This window comes from Acanthopagrus latus, chromosome 8, assembly GCF_904848185.1.
Source record: "Acanthopagrus latus isolate v.2019 chromosome 8, fAcaLat1.1, whole genome shotgun sequence".
In the NCBI taxonomy this organism is placed as follows: Eukaryota; Metazoa; Chordata; class Actinopteri; order Spariformes; family Sparidae; genus Acanthopagrus; species Acanthopagrus latus.
Window position 1 is genome coordinate 10,156,914 of NC_051046.1, and position 15,328 is coordinate 10,172,241.

Consider the following 15,328-nt stretch of genomic DNA (forward strand, 5'->3'; position numbering starts at 1 on the left):
GCGATCAGATGAAGTCAGACTGGCCACACAGGAGATGTGCTCTGTGAGAACCTTTTCTTGTCACGGAGGTGACATGATTTATGATTTATTTTCCAATAAATCCCAGCCTGCTCCGTGCACTGGGCCCTCCTGTCAACAAACGGCGAGCACGACTATCCCCCTACACCTTCCCTCCCACATCCACCCGTAGAAGCTTCTCCTGTGCTTCCTACCTCCCTCCGTTGAGCCAAATTGGGAAGGGCTTCCACGGTTATTAATACAGCTTATTTGTACACGTGCATGTCTGGTAATTGGAACAAGGGAAGGGATGGTGGCGAGATTAAAAAGCCATGAATGACAGAGCTCCAGTGGTGTTGGATTCGGTTGGAGGCTGGCAGGCTCTGCACACCTGGGCCTCCAGGCAGATGGTGAGGGTTGAGGGTTACATAACACCAGGCTAAGCCATATGTCCTGCTACCACACAGAACCTTTAGGAAGCCCATAGTTTGCCTCTGAATGCGGCCCACGTGAGACCGGAGGGCAAATGTGTTCTGCCCCCTGATCCCAGACCAGGTGTTGAGCGAGTTGCCTCTCTGTGCTTCTGTTGTGCACATTGGCAGAAAAACAGCTAATAATTGGATGCTGGTGCATCATAAAGGGTAATGATCATGAGTCTTATGTCCAGAGGACTGTTGGACTGTAAGTAGTGGTGTAGTACAGAGTTTGATTACATTTAGTGTAACTCAGGTCTGATACAGATAATTGTTTAGATGAAGCACAGATTCAAGGGAATTGATCTGTGAAGTACTTTCAATGTAGGCTAATTTCAGTTAATGTGAGTGCCTTTTAACATTCAGTGTTTACTAAAGTAAAGAGAAAGGCTTAAGAGGCCTGCTTAGAAAAAAACAAACAAACTTAAAGCAATCTCCTGGCTTCTCCGCACCTTATTCTCAACTAATTATCCATGGTAGATTTCCTCATTGTGATAGAATTGCTTGACAATGCGAGGCTTAAAAAACACAAATGCAGTGGCAAGTGCACCGTATCTCACACACAAACACTTTGGGAGTGACATTTGAGACATTTTGGGATAGTTATAATGCAGAGATGAAGCATCCAGAGGAGATTAGCGAGCTAAATGGGAAACAATAGACGCTGCAGCGGGACAGGAGGATATGATTCTTCATTGTGTTAATCACAGCGGAACAGCCCTGTCGTCTTCACCAAACAATGCCATGGTGATGCTAATGGCACTGCCAACCATGACTAAGAGTGCACTCCAAATGATTGATAGCCAGAATTATATCAAGGTGACTTTCAGTCAGCTCCATCAGTTTGTTTAGTTTGATCGATAATAAACCAACGCTTCTTAACATAGACATGCCTGTCACACAAACTCATTCATTAGCTCGCAGTCATTATCTCACACTTTTTAATTTCAGTTTAACACAGATAAATATTTCATCCCTGTCTGTCAGAGGCATGTAACATAACATAACATAACATCACATATCTGCAGCAGTGAGAGCCATATGAAAAGACAAAACCAGCTCTGGATCCATTGATCTAAAGTTATATTTATGTATTTATGTAATGTATCAATATGCCACAAGTTTTCCCACTCCCATGTCTAAAGAGCAGCGCAGGAGCTGGTCTCATCCACTTGTAACGTGGATGTATGAGCCGGTCAGGCCAGCTGCAGAGACGGGAGCAGCGTCTCTGTCCACTTGGCCCGCTGCCCCCGCCTCGCGCACACGGCCCAGTGTGCCCACAGGCTGCAACAACAACACACAAAGAGTGCCCCATGTGCTACATCACAAATGAAACATCAAACATCAATGTTCACCATAGGCTCTCAGAGCAAGCTGTTAATCACAGTGAATTTAATGTGTTACAGTTGAGAGAGCACCCTGAGCGTACTCCAGTTAAACTGTGGTTTCACCGAAGAGTTTTTTTTATTTATTTATTTTTTCCAATGTCTCCATATAATAGTTTACACATTACTACACTGCCACAGTAGAATTGGATGAAATGGCACATAATCACTTTCTTTTATGTCGTGGGACTCTCTGCCACATTAAATAAAAGCTGCACTGTACATTTTGGCTAATGACAAACCAGTCCCACCACACTTGCACACCGAAAAAGAAGAGTCATAAAATCCAGAAATATTATATTTCCGAGGAAGCAATCCAAATACCTAATTTTTCTTATCACCCTGGGTCGAACCTGAGCATCCACCAAGGTGCCCACAACGGAGAGTTCAGATATCAAATTTGAAAAGAAAGGCCAAATCCCAAAACGTGGCAACAGAAAGCCCAATGGCAGTGACTCACCTCTTTGAGAGGCTTATGCAAACCCAGGGGGAAGGTGATGGATTTTTTCCCTTACCTACAGTGAGCGGAGCAGATGCTGGAGAAAGATTCTGGACGTCACGAGAAGTAAAATATGAGAGTGCAGATGCGTGTGTATGTGTGTGGATTTATGTGTACATGAAACACTAGCTCAGAGAGTTCTGGAGTTTCAATAACTTCTGAAATACTTGGAGGGGGAAAAAAAAAAAAAAAGAGCGATGAGACGGAGCGATCACATACCATCGTGGCACGAGGAGCCTCTCCGCAGGAAGGCCCAGATCCCTAATGTTATATTTGTTGGCTTCTGGTCGTATTTATTGACACGTTGGAGACAAAAGGAATTCGCGAGTGCATGCAGATGAAATAAGCAGCATTAAATATGTAAAACTGGCAGTACACACAGTGTTGGTGAAATATTCTGAGAGGATATATGTGGATATATGAATCACGTAATAAATTTAGAAAAAAAATTCTTGTCATTTTTGTCCTGATTTTCAAATAATCAGTTTGATATAAAATTTGTTTTTTCTCTAATCAATAACAGAATTATCTGTTATAACTGATGTATGTTTTTTGCATGGAGCAGTAGTTTATTCAATTAGCCCTTATTAATGACAATCAAACTTATTGTTTTTACCTTTCCTATAAATATACAAATTTGAAATCTATTATAATATTCTGATTTACTCATTGTGAATGCATCACAAAAAATGCATTGTTTCTTGCCGCACACGTTGAAGTGAGCTTGATTAACTCACCCAGTCCTGCGTGCGTTCCTTTTGCAAAACACTTTACTTTTCTATTCTTATCTAACAATTTTTCAGCTCTGTTAATGCAGGCATTGTTTATTTTGAAAAGGTCATTAGAGTTGTGAGGAGAAGCGGGCTGTGTAGAAATGATTTGATTGAGGTAGTGGAGGTAGCTCTGGCACAGTGAGTTATGGACACCCAACAGAGAGGAGCCTCTTCATTAGTGGAGTGATTAAAATTGATGGGAACCTATGGAGCTCCAGCTCCCCTGAACTCCCTGGAGCATAGCTCTCATTCTGCGCTCATTTATTTGGGACTTTGTGTTGATCAATAAAAGGTGCCTGCTGCTCACTATGGGGTCTGGCTGGGGAAAAAAACCCACCTAGGAAAAGGAGAAGAGACTTGTTTTGTTGTTGAAGACAAACATTACTGTGAACAATTCAGGCTTTAGAAAACCTTGGGGAAAACGACAGCTTTGGCTGTTGTCTCTATGTAATTTTCTTTACAGGCTGTCTATTTTAGTCATGGTGAATTTTAGAGTGACGTTTAGCAGCCCACACTGTTTTTCTGAAACATATACAGTTTGAAAAACTCAAAGTTTGGTCACACTTGAACCTAAAGAAACACATTTTGAAGAGAATGAAGCCGCTCTGATACTGAATGAAGGATGTAAAGATCATTTATGGCTGCACCGACTTATTTATAAAGCGTTGTATTGATGAGGCATTGTCCCCGTGATTGCTCTGTAATATGACTGTGTTGAAACACGTTAAGGACGTGGACATCAGTGTTAATATGTTTTTAATGATCAACTTGGGAGTCATTGTTTGTTATTTTTCACATCTCAGGAGTTTTCACTAATCCCAGTCCTCTGATTTATCAAGATTACAAGTCTTTTATCAATGGTTCTACTCTGGTCTGCTGTGAAATTAATTTACAAATATGAATCATTGTCTCTACAGATTACAACAACAAAAATGTCATATTGATTTAAGGCATATTAATTAAAGTTTGCACAGCCTTTGTGGACAGAGTGATACACTTGAAACCATAGTCACTAAAAGGAACAGGAATTAAAATCTGTGTATTGGACCAGGGCCAGATAATGGGCAGAGATGCTGAACACCGTCCAGACTCTCTTTGTCTGTGTCCAGCTCTGCTCATTAGAGTGGCGCTGTGCAGCTCATGGCCCATCGCTCCCCACCGCTATGCAGGGCCTTGCCCAAACAAACAGAGATGATGTGAATCACATGTCAGTTTATTGCAGGAAATAAGAGTTTCTGCAGCACTCAGGGTTTGCAATACAATAGATGTGAGTGAGCTACAACTTAGGTTCAGGAAAGGTTATTGTATTCATTGAAATTTCTTATCTGCGCAGTCATCCTGTTGCATGATCTAAAGCAACGTTCATTCCAGTTCTTTTAGGAATCATTTTAGCGTTCAATGTGTTAGTTCTAATTAGCGACGCACCGATCTGACATGCTGCATCGCTACCAGCTCCAACACTGACCTTATGAAATGGATCAGATAATGACATGGACATGACTGAGCCACATTAATTAATGTTTCTTAGTCATTGTCATTGCAACATGTTGTTATAAACTTGCTGAAATAAGATCATTCAAATTAGCAATGATTGTTGGTGTGTAAATGTGCAAGTTACAATGAACAAATTAACGTTAAAGCTTTTTATTTCCCTATAAGTAGAAGAATAATCCCGATCACTTCTCCACAATGAGGAGTATATTTATCAGATTACAACTCTTCATGCTATACTTTGGGATTTTGCCCTCGGAGTAGGACACAAGAGAAAACGGATTGGTGCATTACTAATTGTAACTATACATACTGTATTAATCATTATTTCAGGCAACACGCTGCAAGAAATCACCCCAGGACATGTGAGCTATTATACCCCAGTCATGCATTGTAAAGATATACTCAGTAAAACTGAAAGTAAAAAGCTTGGACTGAAAAAAAAAGTCCACCAACAACACAAACTGTGCCTCAGGACTGACTGGTAGTTTGGACTATGCGTAGTCATATAGTTTACACAGTGAATTACACCTTCAGCTGAACCTGCCTTGATATGCACCTTATCTGCTGACACGAAAGGATTATAATTTAACCAGACACCAACAGAGAGCAATCAAGGCGAGACCGATCAATCAGCCAGACCGATAACTGAGGCCCTTACCAGATATATCTGTATCAGCATATACTGTATGTGGGATGATAGGCGTCAAGACACTTAATTCAGAAGCACCAAAGATACGTATAATCTAGAAATACTGATGCATTAAAACATTTGCGCTGAAAAGTAGATTTTTCAACTGCAAAATGTGCCGCCCAGTAGACATGATTGAGGACACAGTGTCCGTACCAGAAATATTTGTTAATGTTATGTGTTGGGAAAAACAACTGACTATCGATTGTTGTTATCTTTTTAAGTGATTTTTTTTTTACCTCTCCAATATCATTATAACTATCAAACTCCAACATCGACTGTTGGCTGTAGAGATTTCTCGACCCACACTTTTACTGTTCATACTAATGCTTCAAAAATGTAGCAACCTATTGATTTTGGTAACCCATTGTCCAATAGCCACAAACGCACCACGCTGCTGGCCATTTTATCAAGTTCTTATCTGATAAATAAGTCCTACTGTATTGACTTTGCTAGTGAGTATAATTTCTATAAAGCTGCACTCAGTGGAACATTAGAGCAACATAGGCTATCTCACCCAAATTCCACTTAAAAGTATGTATTTGTATATGTGAACAAACTGTATGTTATGGCCATTGTACTTCTTGAACATGCCATATGGTATTCATGATGTATCCTAATCAATAAATTACTACCATCAGTGGGTGTTGCATATCCAAGCAGGCTAATTTTTCTCATGAAAAAGGAAAAATATCATTCCAGCTCCAGGAGGAGAGTGATGGTATAAAATTGCTAATACTGGTTTCAGAACAGCTTCATCTACCCTGCATGAGTTATCTAATTTGCTTCTCGTCTTCATTTTACCTGCAGCTGTATCACAGCACCATTTGAGTTTTACAGCCTGTAATCTGCCTCGCCTTGACACTCAGACTGAGCCTGTCAAACTCTCTGTTCACACTGAACAAACAATTTAAGAGAAGCAATACAGAATTATTATAATAATTACAGCAAATGCTTCATCTTTGAGTGAGGCACTGCTCAGAGAAAAACATATCTGATAATTAAACTTGGGTCCTAGGGTGTATTGAAGTTATTTTTGTGGTAACTAGATAACATCTGAAGTGATTTCAGCTTGGTCTGGAGTTTTTTTTGTGTGTCAATCTTTGATTATGCTTTATTGCAACTAATGAGGCAATTGGGTCCTATCCTTGTATAAGTTTGTTTTAATGGTTATTTTCACAGTGTGGGTTATGACAACCAGGAGGTTTAAGCATACCAACTTCAATCTTGGCGAAATTGTAAATTTTACATTCGTACACACTCTCAGATCTGGTAGCAGACGATGAAATAAACATTCGCTGCTCAAAAGCTAATGATATCTAAATTGTGAACAATACATTTTAACGGAATTAAAATGACTCCCTTTGACTTGAGCCCTGTGATTTCTCTGTGTGGACATTTCACCCTCCCTTGCCCAGCGGATCCAGAGAGAGGCAAGCTTTGAGGAAAGTCTTTTTGTGTTAAAGCCTTTGAATATCTATTCTTTATGATCTCTATTCCCTCTGCTGAAGTTCAGAGTGTTCGTGAGCGGAGGAAGGGGAAGGGTGGAATCATAACACTGATGATGAGATGACACCGAACATACTTTGGAGAGCATTTTTGATTCTTTACACATTTTCCTAAACTCAGACAAATATATCCAGAAGCTATCACTGTATTCCATAAGCTGGTTCGATGAATAATGGTTGTTATGACAGGGAGTGTCAATCAGACATGATAGCTTGAAGAAGTAAAATAAACATGAAACAAGGCGAATAAAAGGGGAGTTATATAAAGCTCTCCTTGATGTTCAGCATCGTACCTCTTTACCCCTAGTGTGTCTGTACTATAATGGCACAAAGTAGGGATAGGTTGGCGCAGTCTTTTTCATCTCTCTGCCTTTTGTTAGTATGTTGAGAGAGGCAAAGAGAGAGGGAGAGTGAGGAAGGAGGAAGAAGAGGAGGGTGCTGGGGATTGGACCGAGTCCCTGCACACCCAATTAAAGGAATCTTCTGCTCAAAGACACAGTCTGGCAACATGTGTTCTGACATTTGTCTTCCTGAGTGTTGTGATTTACGGTACCATGGAGCTAAAGGCTAAATTAGCAGCCGCCCAACATCAGAGACCGGAGCAGTAATGTCGGATGGGCGAGGATTGTCAGATAGGATCAGGCGGGCAGTGTGCTGCTGTCTTGTTTTCATCATGGCATGCAACAGTATAGGCTGGCGACCACGGCGCTTTGTTGACCGACGAGTCACAATAATGTCGCTGTAATGAAAGATCCGCAAATTATTTACTGTGCAGTTTTTCTGTCGACGGGATATTAATTGGCACCACATCAAAGAAAAAGCCAAACACATTTTTAATTTGCGTGTTTACTATATCTGTAGACATGTTGTGTATCCTCAAAAAGTAAAACATATTTCTGGATTCATCCTGACATTTTTATGACCTTTATGAACATTATATCTCTAAACCAATGTGTCATATTTCTGAAATTAGAGATAAAGTAATAATCAATTTGAGTGCACACACAACAATTGTTAATATATTGTTGTACGGATGTACGGTATATTTGCCTAACATTAGTTCAGATGATGTTTGCCTTGTTAACTGTGGAAAATAAGTTGACATCACTAATAGCAGTGGCCCAGGTTTATCTGATGTTTACATCTATGGGCTACCAGCGTTTGACATTCCTGCCATCAGTTTATAAGGCTACATAATACCACTTTTACACCAACATTAGCTTGTATATGCAGGTTTTTTAAACATGGGTAAAAAAGGTCTTTGACTTTTTCACATTGCCAGGAGACTAGCTCGCCTTTCTGTTTTTTTCCCTGGCCTGTCAAGTTCATCATCACAAAAGCCGGAGCCACTCAATACCTGTGACGATTGCAGGGTCAATTGAACCAGGAGCGAATGCCGATTATACACATACTGAAGTCAAAAGCCAGATGTAAGTGGGTGTGAGTGGGTTTTTTGTCCCGTGTGAAATGGGTATAAGAAAAGGAAAATCATCTTTTCAATGAGTAGATAGTTGCATAATGGGCTAATGGTATGTTAGTAAGGACGATTATATTAAAGGTTGTTTCAGAAATTTGTGCGCTTTCTAATATACTTGAGTACTTTTTTATAATGATTTTTTTGTTCCCTTGGCACAAAATAACAGAAAAAAAAAATAAACCACAGCAATGAAACACCAGTATCAGCACAGCACCCCTGTAGTTAGTCTGCCACTCTTCAGTAGGGTTAAGTGATCTCACTTGTGTGGCTACTGTCACGTACATCCACTAACACAGACATGAGTCCATATGAAATATTCTGTCGTGGATGTAGTTTTTTTTTTTTTTTTAATCCGCTGAACCTTTAAAACATAAACTCTAATGGAGACCCTCCTTCCCCAGATGCTGCTTTGATCTCCTCCTGTGGGACCTGTTTGTGCCACACAGGATTCTCTGATAAGCCTTAGAACCAGGCAGCAATTACACTTCTAATTACGCAAGTGCAAAACCTTGACCTTGCACGTGATTTACCTGCCTCGGTGCTTCGCCTCCGAATCCAACTTCTGCAGGCGCACAAACAAAAACAGACCGATGCACGCAAATTAAAAACTGAAAGAAAAGAGGCCCCGTGCTAAATGCACAGACACTATAGAGGTCCAGGGGAGTGGTGCGATGTGCCATCCCAGCAGCGAGTGTAGAGGTGTGATCTCACAAGGTGAGTGGATGCTGGAGCGGAGAAGGCTGCCTTGCGGTCAGCAGGGAGGCAGCGGGCCTCAGGGAAAAGCTCTTAACTTCTGTCAGGCACAAATAACCACGCCATTTTTCACCTCCTGATTTTTAACTGAGAAAATCATTCCGGTCCCCAGTCATATGAACTCTATGCACACGCCATGAGTCAATTCTGGCTCTGACGGGATGGAGTTCACTCTGACCCGCCAATCTTTATCTCTTAGGTATTGCAGGGCCTTCTTTTTGCTCTCGGTTCAGTGTTTTGGCACAATGGGTTAGATATACAGATCTTAAATCATAGACTGAGAATGCATTACTATCTAACTATCATATCTTTGGGCACGAATGAATGCAGTGTGGCAACTCTGGCTTTCATGATTTTATACTTGTGACCAAGAGGCTACAGCAATCAGTGAGAGCATCTATGGAGAAAATAAAACAACTATATACTACCTGTATTTTTTTTTTTTTTTTATCAGGTTGCAGATAGTGCTGGAAATATTCACCTGCCTGAAATACATAATTGTAATGTAATGTAAACAGATGAGGCACAACTAACACTGTTATTTCTTATTTTCACACTGATTATATTAAAATACTTTACTAACTTATATTGTATTGTATTTATCTTCACATTATTGCATCATTTACTGTTCGAATATTCACTGACAGTGTAGTGATACGTAACTGTTACACTGACTACATTACACCTTACTGACTACCAGCCCGTACACATAATACTCCCTCATACACACTCAACAATTAAAACTGCAATTCTACAATTGTTTGCTGTTTTTGCACTATGTTGCTCTATTGTATATATTGTATGTAATAATCACAATAGAGTTGAATTAACATTTAAATGAATAAATTTAAATTGTGAGCCTGACAAAAATGTAGAAAAGGTGGATTTAAATAGTGATTTATATTCAGTCACATCATTATTTAGCATGCATAGGGATTCCTCTTAATGCAGGAATATAGGAACAAAAACATTTTAGCAACCTGCCCGTGAGTATGGACACAGTGATTTACTGTGGTCAGGCTGCTGCTAGGTGGTGCTATTGGTAGCACTGTCTTTGAGGCAGAGACAACACACCCGGAGTTAAACAACACTGTAGATTCGTCTGTGTTCGCCCCGAATCATAAAAGAGTAAAGCTCTCCAGTAAGTAGCAACCCTGCAGTTCAGTTTTAATGTTCCAAATCATTATATGTATATACTGTACGACACATGGCACTACACATGTTTGCTGAAAGAACAGCAGTGACTTCTCAGCTGCCTCGCATGTCTGCACTCCTGAGGCGCTCATTCTTAAAGTGAGAACATATAAGAGCGGGTGCCCCCGTGTTCGAGTATGTTGCCATACATCACATCATTTAACACTTTGAACTGTCAGAAATGTGTCACTCTGTCTCTCTCTTGATACCTTCATCTGTCAGAGTAAAATCATAAATACAATCATTTCCCCAATGTTGGCTCTTTACTCTGTCAACCGTTTCAAAATGTGACTGTGCGCCTCTTCATTTCCGATGCATGAATAAGTGAGAGGCCATTAATACGTCTCTTTCATTACACTCTGGCACTCTGCACTGCGTGAGCATGTAAAAAGCTGTGTGTTTGCCGGGCTCGGGTTCTGATGTCCGTTTTGTAAGGCAACAAAGATATGTCACCATGTCCGCACGAGAAAAGGAAAAGTGTCATTCTGAGGATTTTCACTCCTGCTGTTTTAATAGACGAGCAGTGCAGCACAAAGAGACGAGTGGATATCGTCTAGCACATGTCAGGGATCTGCTTTAAATTAAATGTTTTGCAATCTGAGTGAAGGACTGTTTTTGTTAACGCAGCTGAACTTATTTTCTTTTCTGAAATTTGAAATCTGAAAAAAAAAGAAGACATTATTTACTCATGATTGTGAGTTTAGTCTTTGTACAAATATTTTTCGCAAAATGACCCCGGTCAAACATTGAGTACTGCACTCGTGGCCAAACTGGTTCCTATTTTTCAGTGTGCTTTGTTTTAAGATCAACCCTGCAGTTCGACAAACACATTTTTTTTTTCCCCCCCTCTCCCTTTTCTACCGCCACTCCCAAGACAAGATTAGAGGGGAAACTCATCAGTCTCCTTGGCTGTTGTCTGATAAACTTTTTATTTGAAGGGTGTCCTGTCTGGTGTCTCTGGTGTCTTCCTCCAGTGCACTCCTGATTTGAAATATAGCCTTACATAATGAGGGAGAAAAATAGAGCGGTGTTGCACCCCTGAGCCGGTGTCAGCTTAATCAATCATTTTTAAACACAGGCAGGCATGCTTACTCTACTCGCTTCACATCCACCACATCCTTCCCTCCTGCTCAACAATGTGACAGCAGCATAATTCATTTTAACTCAAAAATTAAACAGGCAGCGTCGAACTTGTCCTTGCATCCTTTTGGTTTAAACACAGCACGGTTGTTTATGTTGCCTTCGTTTGTGCGTTTCTAAACAATAACCCCCCCCCCCCCCGTCCCTGTTACATGAAAGGTATACGCACACATATCACGTCTGTGTGCTGTGTGCATTTTAGGTAGGAGCGCACAGCCAGTTATGCAGACGTGCAGTTTTAGCGTGCTCACTTACCTCTAAAGTTCAAGATTCTCAGAGTTGTTGGTGAACGTGCGACAGGCGGAGATTGGCAGCGGAGGGTTCACACGGTCAAACTGCAGTGGGTCAGGAGGTCAGGGGAATTTGGAGGAGCTGAAGCCGAGCAGAAGGAATGGAACTTGGCCTCTTCGCCTGGCAGTGAGAGATTCCTTCTGGCCTCCTGTCAAGAAGTCGTCCTTCAGCGCAGCACAGCTCCAAAACTTATATCATGTTGTTGTTCGTGAGTTACATCTGCAGAGTGAAACATGAAAACGGGTTCTTTTTTGACAAAGTCCCTCCAAGTGACTATGACAAGTTAAATGGGGCCTGTTTTTAAATAACTATTCAGAGTGTCAGTGTTTTTAAATGGATTAAATATCCTAATCTAATTGTCATCCATTTTTTGAATTATCTGCATCTGCACATGAATCATTAGACAGAGGTACCCTTTCAGTGCCATGCTGACCCTGTTTACCTTCATGTTAATCATGTCACCTGAAAACAGACAAATAAAAGGGAGGTCGTGGCCTTTTACACAAGCTTAATAGTGGTGCTCATTTTCACTAGGGAAAGGCCGTTTATTGGCTTGGGATTATTGGAACCAGCATTCAGAATTTTTCCAAATTATCTTTGTTTATCGCTCTGATTGGTTACGTGTCACAAGTCATAGCATATCAACCCTTAATAATCCAAATCTGCAAAGTAACTCTAAGTCAAGTTATGAAACAAACGTACTGGAGCGAAAGTGTAAGTATCAGAAAATTGAATTTCTCAAGTAAGTAAGTACAGTATTGGAGTAAAGCGTACTTAATTATTATTCTATCACTGGTTATTTTAAATTTCAACAGTAGCATTTTTACTGCAAATGGCTCAAATTATTTGTTATCAGTCTCGTTGATTACTAATCGGTATATACAGATAGGCTGATTTCTGATTTTCATGTTGTCAACGGACTAAGAAAAAATCTACATCAAGGGCAAGACAAAAGGCCATCACATCTGATTAAAAAAAGGAAATACATTAATGAAGCTGATTAACCGATAAATCGTTACAACTCTATAGATCAGCAAGGCGTTCTTCTTTCAGCTATACGGATCCAAACACAGTGCCGTTTGTTTTGGTCATGTTCATCCAATGCATCGATTTTGTGCCATCCTTTTTTCCAAGTGATCCTCTAATGATAACAGTATGGCAATATAGTTAAATTGTATAAATGATCACATGAGGTACAGACACTATATCCTTGAGTCTACATCTACTGTATTTTAAAACAGTTAAATTTGCTTCTGGGTTCAATTAAATGTAGACCTAATAATCAGGTGGGGACACAGTGCTATGAAAGTGAATTCAACTCTCAGTAGCATCCTAAAAACACCTAGTAAAGTCAGCTCAATGAATATAAAAACACGTCTTAAACATCTATCGTGATTATGAATCAAATCTGACCTGAGAGAACAGATTTCAAAATCCTGCACTGAGTGCATTTATACGAGCATTATGAACCATCCAGACATCTGAGGTCGTCAGGTACAGGTCTGCTTCCCAGTCCCTAGAGTCAAAACTAAACATGGGGGAAGCAGCGTTCAGTTATTATGCGCCACACATCTGGAACAAACTCCAAGAAAACTGCAGGTCTGCTCCAACTCTCAGCTCTCTAAAATCAAGGCTGAAGACCGATCTGTTTGCCACTGCCTCTCACTGGAGCAACTGCAAGGCTTTGAATTGCATTCTGACTTTTTTAAAAACGCTTTTAAACCTGTTCTATTTCAGCTTACTTTCCGATTTCTTAACGTGTATGAATGTTTAGTTTCTTGATGTCTTTGTATTTTAACATGCCTCATAATGTCATGGCATGCCCCTGTGAAGCACTTTGAGTCGCCTTGTGTCTGAACCTCCTCTATGATCTGATCCCCTCTCAGGTTCCTGCTGCAGGCAGGCTCGGTCTGTCAGTGCGGCGCTCTGCACCGAGGGCAGGGCCATGTCAAAGTCCACGTGCACCGCTTCTGGAGGGGCGTGGTTCCGCCTCGCGGCTCTGCCCGCTGATCACGTGCAGGCAGCGTGCTGTTTGTAATTGCTGCGCAACAAGCTCCTGGTCGCCAGTGAGTGACGTCTGCTGCCAGCTGCAACACGGAGCCGCCGTCTTTCAAGAGCGTTGTATCTCAACCGAACCTGCTGTCAATCCGCAACTTTTATCAACCAGAGCGGACACAGCGAGTGAAAGCCAAGAGCCCCTTTAATCAGGCAGATCAGACTTACGCAGTGCGCTCCTCCCACAGGACGATGAAGATGATGATGATGATGATGACGGGAATAATGAAGAGCTCTTCTGGCTGTTTGAATTCTCAGACTTGAAAGTTGTTTTGTGGCTGGAGACCATAACAGCATCCACACTCGCTAAATAATTCCTCCAAGCTCTTCAGCTGTAAACCTGCAAACATAGACGCTTTTTTTGTGTGTGTGTGTGTGTATCGTGAACACAATATGATGACGTGCGTGATCTTGGCCATGTTTTTAGCTGGAAGCACATTGTGATTAAAAAGCAATGTAACAACCGCAGGAGCTACACATGATACTCGTGTTTACAGTTTAATGGGCTGATAATGTGGTTTGGATCAGGAGATGATGCAAATGCGCGTCAATCTGATGCGTTTTTGAGCAATTTTGTCCAGTTTATAATTTCAGAAACAGTCTAAACAGGAGTATTTGTAAAATATAATTTGCCTTACGTGTAATATATGATATACTAGTGGAAAAGTGTTGATCAAGGTCAGTCTGATTGGATATTTCCACTCCTGTGTAGGCCCAAAAACTGCGCAGGGTCGATCAGCATGGATTACTTTCAGGCCTACATCTATTCTTCGGCTATTGACAACCTCTCCCTTTTCAGTGTGCATGACTGGAGCTCTCACTAGCGCTGCTAGTGGACAATCAAACCTACACACCCACCTCCAGACACACTCGCATTTCTCATTTCTTACTTCTAGTCTAAATTAGATAGCAAGACGCAGTGCCGGAGCTCACAGATCGCGCCGAATTAGTTTGAAGTACTAGCGGTAGTTAAGCAGTAAATCTGAAATTCAACATGGAGTCCCCTCCAGATCCAGCGAGCGACCCGGGCAACAGCGCCTCGGAGCCGGCTACCCCGGTCAGGGAGACCCCGGTAAACCTGGAGACGCTCCGGAAAGCGGACCATCCAGCCCCGGTTCGAAGGCAGACCTGTTCGAGCACCAACAGAGGTGAGCTGGACCGCATTTCTCTCTCTTTTTATTTATTTTTTATTTTTTCTACTGTGTGAGGAAAACCGATCGGGGGAGGGATTTTTTTTTGAATCAAACTTCCAAATGAATTAAATCGCCTCCCTCGTAAATAACTGCACAGTGTCTGAATTCACGCAACCGCGGGGACGAGGCTTTTTATTTTAGTACCATCGCGGCTTCTTTTTTGCCCGTTCGGCTGTAATTAGTGCCTCGGTGTGTGTGTGTATGTGTGTATGTGTATGTGTGTGTGTTTGGCGGTGTTCAGGCTCCACTGACAGCTCAAATCATAGGGGGGGTGATACGGTCACAGATGTCACATTTACTCCGACTGCAAGATAAATCAATTACCCAGCAACTTCAATTTGGCCGTCAGGAGCTTCTCCCGGTGCCAACACGGGCCGAACCTGTCCGCTCAGACGCGATACTGTCAAA

General features: G+C 41.3%; 1 protein-coding gene and 1 long non-coding RNA gene across 2 annotated transcripts in view; one reads left to right on the plus strand and one right to left on the minus strand.

Moving 5' to 3' along the window:
* LOC119024775 overlaps positions 1-13,311 on the minus strand; it is a 39,138-nt gene extending 25,827 nt beyond the window's left edge. Inside the window, exons 1-2 of the long non-coding RNA XR_005076598.1 lie at positions 13,086-13,311; positions 11,637-11,891 (exon numbers count right to left, since the gene is read on the minus strand). This is a non-coding gene — a long non-coding RNA (uncharacterized LOC119024775). The remainder of the gene's footprint in view (positions 1-11,636; positions 11,892-13,085) is intronic.
* Positions 13,312-14,684: 1,373 nt separating this feature from the next.
* roraa (RAR-related orphan receptor A, paralog a) overlaps positions 14,685-15,328 on the plus strand; it is a 184,146-nt gene continuing 183,502 nt past the window's right edge. Inside the window, exon 1 of the mRNA XM_037107867.1 lies at positions 14,685-14,875. Within this exon, the coding sequence (XP_036963762.1) occupies positions 14,722-14,875 (154 nt within the window). The 5' untranslated portion in view covers positions 14,685-14,721. The remainder of the gene's footprint in view (positions 14,876-15,328) is intronic.